General features: G+C 46.2%; 1 protein-coding gene across 1 annotated transcript; it reads right to left on the bottom strand.

Moving 5' to 3' along the window:
* Positions 1-5,431: 5,431 nt before the first annotated feature.
* On the bottom strand, positions 5,432-7,106 carry LOC120897421 (odorant receptor 83a). The gene is made up of 4 exons (XM_040302316.1): positions 6,054-7,106; positions 5,836-5,940; positions 5,577-5,732; positions 5,432-5,482 (listed from the first exon to the last, which is right to left on the bottom strand). The coding sequence occupies exons 1-4, from the start codon at positions 7,104-7,106 to the stop codon at positions 5,432-5,434; spliced, it is 1,365 nt and encodes a 454-aa protein (XP_040158250.1).
* Positions 7,107-7,711: the final 605 nt, after the last annotated feature.

The raw sequence follows: 7,711 nt of genomic DNA, 5'->3' as shown, positions 1-7,711 counted from the left end.
TCAGGTGGCTGCAAGAGCTGCCATCAGCTTCAAACCGGTCGGGCTATTCTGCGTGGGGTTTTCCGCAAAACAAGAAGATGAAATAAAGGCACACTCACGCGCAGCCTATTATATTTTCCCATAAAGGGGTTTAGATTGAGTGAACTCAACGCAATGATGATCGTTTTTTGTGTGTGTCTCGTTACCCTTTTTAATCTTATTGCCAAATTCCGGCCCCAGACACTTGCTTGCCAGAGCCACCCGAGAGAGCAGCCCCGGGGAAATCCATCACACGATTTGGCTCCATCCACACACTCACGCACAGAGATTGGTTTCTGCTGGAAGCAAGCCCGCTTTGCTAACCGGCGGCTTCGAAGGGAGAAGCATTTCGCACATCGTAATTATTTGCTTGTATGCTTGCGCGGTTTGCATTTGTTTAATCAACATCCAACGGATGGGCACACGTGAGAAGAGGCGAACTGGCGTTGCTGCATCGCATTCGCATTCGGAGTCACGGTTTCGTGCAACACATGCGAAAACTCTGCCGCTGGAAGCGAGTTTCGTTATCAATGCTTTGAGTGTGGGGAGGTTGATGAGGCGGGGGTGACCGGGAAGATCATTTGCCAGACGCCGGGCGAATCAGTTCCGTTCCTGATGCTGATTAGGAATTTCCAAGAGTAAATGGACAAAAAATAAGCTTGCACGTTTGTTTTGGTATTTCCGATCATAATTCCCAGATTGAAGAATCGCGATCGTGACTTGAGGTTGTGGTTCGTTACAGGTGGACGTTGGGGCACGAAATAAACGAATATTTGTAATAATTAAATATTGAAGCTCATTTACGAGGATGTCTGATGATTTACAGTAATGATCATGAAAAATGTTGCTATTTAAATTAGAGTTTTTGTATTTTTTTTTCTCTGTATTCGACGAATGGTGTACTCCATTACTTAAGCATCAATGAGCAACTTCTGGATTATTTTCTAAACAAAAAATAAACTATTGTTTAATTGTTTCTTTTCGTAGTTTTCATGAATGGTGCCTTACACATTCAACAATAATACTTTGGAGCCCTTGCCTTTATTATTCTTTACCAGTATTTGTCTTTTTTTAGGTTTTATGTGATGTTTAGGGACAGCTATACCACGCAACCTATCAATGAATTGAAATGAGACCATTCTTACATCAATTATCGTAATTAGAGCACTGACAATATTATTATATAGCAATAGATTACTTACTTATCCGGCGCTACAACCGATTTGCGGTCTTGGTTGTACATCTCCTATAGCTCGTCGTTATAACAGCTCCATCTCTATTGTCCTTCCACACATACGGGGCCAAGAATCTTTCTTAGCATCTTCCTCTCTAATGCATCCTAGAGGGTTTCATCAGATTTGAACAGTGTCCATGTCTCAGAGGTGTATTTGAGTAATGCCTGGTCGCGACAGGTTCGTTGAGGTGAACAGCTTTCTTAGGCGAAGCATGTTGACGAGCATGTTGTTAAGTCGTACGAGTTGACAACTGTACCGCCAGAGTAAGAGTTAGAATCTACTAACTTATTTTCTTTTGGCCGCTTACTCTTGCATTCGTGATCATTGTTCGTAGTGCGATGTAACGCTTGCCATGACCAAACCAGATCCCACAGTCATTATGTTTTGCGGGTTGCATAGCTTAGGCGCAATATAAAGTCGAAGCTTTATTTTTAAAATATCGGATGTAACGCTGTTACAATTTCAAGCTTTTAAAAAATGAATATATGTTGAATATTTACAACCAATGGACCCACTCCATCAAACGCTTCAATTCTTACAGCTAACGCTGCACCCATTGACAACAATGCAATTTTATTTAAACCAACTTTTCCGCGTACTAGAAAAAGCTCAAACAAAAACAATTTTAGTGCATTGCTAACATCATGTCGCGCACCATGTTGCAATGACGGACAACAAATGCTCGGCTTTACATCAACGCTTTCCTTCCAGCGTACAATGGCAACGCTGGTTCTCTTTTCTTGATCCGGGCGGTTCATTCGGTTGCCATCCGGTTTGCTACAGCCCAACCTGTCCGAGCTGGTAGACTTTATGAAGGAAGATGGAAATTAATTAATCTGCTTTAATAATTCATCGTTATTATGAGAACGCTCCGTGTCGACAGTTGGCTAAAGCTAGCGAAAACTGGGAGTAACATCTCTCTTTCTCTGCAACGCACCATCATGATGCAGCGCCCTGATTCTAATTAAAGTTTAAGCTACTTCATCTCTGCACCCCTTCCCAGGCCGGTGTCTGGCAAAAGCGGAAATGATAAACCAAAACACCGCATGTCCGACCTCCGCTTGTCAGGAAGCTCGTCCCAACGCTCGCGCTGACGGATGGATAGTTGTTTCATATCGTCTCACAGTTGTCTGCGTGTAAATTTTATTTGCCACCCGTCGCCCTTCATGTCCACCCGCGCGCACCGCGTGGCATGGCAGTATGGCACCGGAAATAGTAGCTCCACGCGCCAGCGCAGCAGGATATGGTGGATATTTCGGATGGCGAAAGATAATACGTACGAGCCAGCTGTCTCATAATTTTGTTGTTTCAGGCATTCGGAGCATGAAATCCGTCCTCGGAAAGCGCTCGACCGGAAAGCTTGTGTCACGGTCTCCTTGGAGACGATGGGCAGAGCACTGCTATCCCTTGCCGACCGCCCTTGCGTATACTCTCTCCTCACTCCACAGTGATGGCGGAGCGATAACGCTCGTTCAAAGCAAGTTCAAAAGCACCACGTCACTGTTAAGCTTTAGTGTTTGGTATGTATGGGTATGTCTGTGTGCGCAGAATGGAGAGAATGTGCGACGGCAAAACGAACTGTTTACTCGAAGCAGCATGCAGCGCAAAGGTTTTGCCGGACCAAGGGACGCAGTGCCGTACCGGGATGGAAAGATCCTTGCCCTGCCCCGAAACCGAAACCGGGCGTATAAATTAACGGGACCAAATTATCGTCCCGGAAAATCATCCCCAGCTGTTTGCAGCTGGGCCGATTTTGGGAGTAGATAGGGGGAGAAAGAGAAAGTTTTTGCCGCCAAGTTTACCAAAGCGTTAGCAAACGAAGGGCAAACAGCATTAGCAGTTTCGCTTTCCGTAGCCCTTGATGGGAAACTGTGGACGGGAGGGACAGGAGAAGGACACGCTTTAAAAAGGGAAGCTGTCCCAGGAAGGTCGTGAACGTTGGAGGGAAGGTGCCTGGAGCCCAACCGAAATAGGCTAAACAGAAGGTGTTTAACAGTGTCGAGATAGCGGCCGACTTTTGGGCAAATATTTTCTAAGCAATTTGGCATGTTAAATACGTTGGCTGGCTCCCCGTTAGTGTTGGTGGGTGGTAGCTCCCGGGGGAAACGGAATGAGAAAGTGGGTAGCATTATTTATTGATTGTACCGTGTTTGATAAGTAACCTTCGGTTTATGCTGGCTCAGTTGCATATCGGTTGTCTTATTATACAACACTGCGGGAAAAAGCATGTAAAGCACACAGTAAAACGTTAACTGTGACAGGTTACTGTGACCTTGATAATTTTGATAAGAACTGCACAAAACACGCAGTCATCTATCAATGGCGACATTACATTGGTGCGCGTACGACAAAACATTCCAGCTGTATTGTGTGAAGCTTTTGGCTTGCCGGTGCCGCTGTACAAAAACCATCCTAAAATTGAAACGTTTCTCGATGCCGTAAACGTTAAGAAAGAAAAAATGCCGCATTGAAGCCAGTTGCTGGGTGGAAATTTCTTCCAGCGTTGCACACAAAGAACCATTAACAACGGGGCCTTGGTCGTCCGGGTGGTATTGTTTTGCTCGAGGCGTACACTGCAGGATGCCATTGTTGGCATTGTTCCATGGTTGGTCCTGTTTTTTTTTTTGCTTCCCGTTCACAACCATTGAAACAGTTTTACTGCACAGACTTTTCAATCGTGCAACATTCCCACACATAATGGTTGCATTATGCTCATTGCGAACGGCTAAAAAAAGATCGTGTTTCGTCATGTTTGAGAATATGAAAGGATCAAGACAAGCTTACAAGGATGATCGAAAAATGGATAAGCTGATGTGCGGGTGTGTGTTACCGATTTCTTTGTAGCAATGTTAAAGGATGCAATGTATATAATGGGGGCAAGATTCAATTAAATTTCACTCGCAAAAATGATGTAATAATTCATTCCCTGGATTGAAAAACCGCACTACATCGTTCGGTAAAGTTCGGTACCCGTGAATAGGCAAGCAATGAACAAGGAATAAAGCAAACGAGTGCAAGTGAGCAAGACAACATTTTCCCGAAGGGATAACGGTTAACGAACCGTACGCCAAAGTCCGTCCACCTTTGCCTCCGTCGAAGGGAGCCGCAGCGCACTGTGTATTACATTTCTTGTTGGAGAACATCAAAGAATTTCCCATTGAAAACTATGTTTTCGAAGCATTTAATTAAAAAGCTCTCCGTGGTCTCTTTCCTTTTTCCTTTTTCCACACTGGGTCCCGGTGTGACGAGGATGATTCCATCCGCAGGATAATGCTTCCACCGTCCCACGGCACGTCGGGCCACTGTGCCGGAGAGTAAGCTGTGGCTTTAATGTGTTTGGACGTTGATTTTTCGTCTTTCAAATGTGTGCGGCTTTCAGTGCGTTTAAAGCGTCCCTTTGCGTCCCATTGCCCGTCGCTCGCCTCGCCCGAAAAAGGGGGTCGATGACACGTGCTCGGAATCAATGAAGCCATGTTCGAATTCCAGGCACATCTACCGCATTCACACCGACCGCCTGGAATATCCCTCGAACCCGCAGCAAAGTAGTCGGAAAATGTTGCGCAGATCAGCGAGGGAAATTTAGCCACGAATGTAATGGTTTTGCGTGCTTTTAAATCCGCTCTGGGGCCCTTTTTTCTTTGACGCAGGACTAAAGAAAAGGACTCCCCTGAAATATTGAGCATTTCTTTGGGCGTGTGCTTGAGGGAAGAAGGAAAAGCTCGGTAGAAAAATGATCCTTTCCAGCACGGTTGTCTACCCCGCTGATGGATGCGTGAGCTTTTGACGAGGGATAACACCATACATGGGCGGGTACAGTGTTTAACCGAACCGTTCATTAAAATCAGATATGCGTGTGAGGTTAGGTTAGGCGGTCGATTTGGAACTTCCCTTCTACCCATCACATTACGGCTTTGGTCGGGGAGGATTGAAATAAATGGTGCATTAATGGTGCTGAGGAATAGCATGTTTACGAACGTTCGTGAGTTCGTGTGAGATGAGAAATGAGTTTGGTTATTTTGGAATGTCTGGATTGAATGGGGTTGGTTTGTATTCCTATGTGTGTGAGTGAGTATGTAATGCAGTGTGGTTATGTATGTCTAAAACGTGCTTATTCCAGATTTTAGGTAACATTTATTGCTTTTATCAATAAAACATTCAAAAAGCAACCATTTAATACTTTAGCGAAACTTTTTAATGATGGTGTAGTACGAGAAGGCAGCCTTCAGAACCTGCAAACACACATACAACATAAAGAGAAGTTGACATAAATAGCCGTTTTCAATTAACGATTGGCCGCGTGCCTTACGGGAAAATACCACCCACCGTGTAATACGTTTCCAGGTTCAGCTCGTACAGCTTCAAACCAGTCAACCGTACCGGTCGTTGAGCATTCATCAGGATTATCAACAGCCGGCGTCGGTAGGAAGCTCCGCACAGATGCCACGGAGACTTCCACAGTGCGTCACCCACCTTCAAGCCCTACAAATGACAGTCGGAAAATGTTGAATCACAAACTCACTGCCATCAAATCAAAGCAATAAATCAATGTCGAGCAGCAGGACATTGCCCCTTGTTGCCGTACCTGGTTCTTGAGGGTCTGGCCAAGAAAGCAGTACAGATACAGTTCCGTTATCGAGAGCATGAAGTACTCGAGCACGTTAATTAACTTCATCGTCGACAAACTTTCCTGGTAAAGCGAGAGGGAAAAGGATTGACTGTTATGAGACGAACACTCGACAAATTGCCACTGTTGGTGGAATTTGGAAACTTTTCATTGCCTCGCATATCTGCCCCACTTACCACCGTTGCCATGAAGGAGAGAAAGCAAAGAAGCAGTAGAATTTGAAGCAGCTTCAGCAGGACGTAGGGATGGTAGCAGTTTTCGAGCAGCTGACAGAAGCGCAGCAATATCAGATGATGCTGAATGCAGTCCTCCATCACGCAGGTCAGTTCAGGGGCAAGTTCCATCAGATAACTTTGAGCGGGACTCAGCTGATCGAGCCTGGATGCCGTTTTGGTGCCTTGCACCGTGTCCAGATCTTCGCGGAACACTTCCTGCAGGACGTAGTCGCGCGTATCGAGCTCGTAGTTGTCTTGATACTCGCGCAGCTCCGGCCCATATCCACCGTTCAGTATCATGGCCGACTGGCGCACATTCGCGAGGCTGCAACACAGCATATCGAACTGCGTGCACACCACAAACACAAACACCATAAACAGGGCACTGGCCAACCCAAACACCAGACTGACCTGCAGTTGCCCCAGCACCTGGAAGATGTACGCCAGCTCGTACATCGGTGACTGATGCACGTCCACCGGGTACCAGCAGGGAAACGGTAGCGTACGCTCCTGCGACAGTATCGGATAGACCGCCCAGTGCATCGTGCCGAGCAGGCAGGAGGCGATCCACCAGAACTGGTACTTGTTGGTGAACCGGTAGCTGGAGCTGATCGATATGTAGTGCACACCGGCGGCCGAACGTTTACGGAAATGGCGCTGGCTAAACTCGTACAGCTGCCGGATGTTGCTTTCGTACAGGCGCAGATACAGACTCAGCGGCACCAGGATCGAGTAGATGCTGGTAGTGATCAGCGTGAGGAACAGCTCGTCGTAGCTAAGGTCGACCGTCAGCACCGACATGATGTGAAAGGCCGCGATGTGCACGCAGATAAAGTACCAGAACAGCTGGTAGCCGAAATCGAACAGCTCGGAAAGGAAGAACCGACCGCGCAGGTACTGCGGCAGGTAGGGATTGAAATCCATCGGCCACACCGCCATGAGCCGCAGCACGCGCTCGAGCAGGCGGAAGTTTATCAGCAGCGTCTGGTCGTCCTCGCTGGTCGGTCGCAACATGCTGCCGCCCTTGATGCCGTTTTGACTGTGGGCGGGACACCGAAAGACGAACCCTTTTTAATGGCTAGCGGCTGATGTGACTTTCTGATCGAGACCGGCGGGTGAATAATTTACTCCTTTTGCGGGTGATAGAGAGAAAAGGATGCCCTTTTTTGAGTCAGCCTAGTCCCTGCCGGGACCTTTTTGTGTGGAGCATCGCAATGGCGTGCGTATTAATTGTCAAATTATGCATGCATTATTGAAGCGGTCGGTTGGAGCAAGTTAAATGGTCAAAATAAGCCCTCCCAGTTTTCCGTCTCAGTGGTAGGTGGAGAAATAATTGGAGCAGAATTAAATCTACAAACATGGTTGAAATTATTTTAAAATTTTAAACTCTTTGACGTCGGTACTTTGTTGAGGTACATTTTGTGTTTGAAGGGAACTTATGTAAAGGATCTTGATTGTATTTCACAAAATATTCCTCAAAATATTGTACATTAGGTACCAGGAGACAGGATGTATTACTTCTTAGGTATATGCAACGTGTTTTTACTAAAAACGATCACATTGAATATGATGTATCTTCATTTCCAGTGGACATGCAAAGTTGCTCGTTAAGAATAGTA

The sequence above is a fragment of the Anopheles arabiensis genome, chromosome 2 (assembly GCF_016920715.1).
Source record: "Anopheles arabiensis isolate DONGOLA chromosome 2, AaraD3, whole genome shotgun sequence".
Classification (NCBI taxonomy): domain Eukaryota; kingdom Metazoa; phylum Arthropoda; class Insecta; order Diptera; family Culicidae; genus Anopheles; species Anopheles arabiensis.
This window is presented reverse-complemented; position numbering and strand designations above follow the sequence as displayed.

Coding starts and splice junctions, on each gene's coding strand:
- LOC120897421 (XM_040302316.1), bottom strand. CDS start 7,106: ATGTTGCGACCGACCAGCGAGGACGACCAGACGCTGCTGATAAACTTC. Junction 5,941..6,053: donor TCTCCTTCATGGCAACGGTG/GTAAGTGGGGCA, acceptor TCGCTTTACCAG/GAAAGTTTGTCGACGATGAA. Junction 5,733..5,835: donor GCCAGACCCTCAAGAACCAG/GTACGGCAACAA, acceptor TGTCATTTGTAG/GGCTTGAAGGTGGGTGACGC.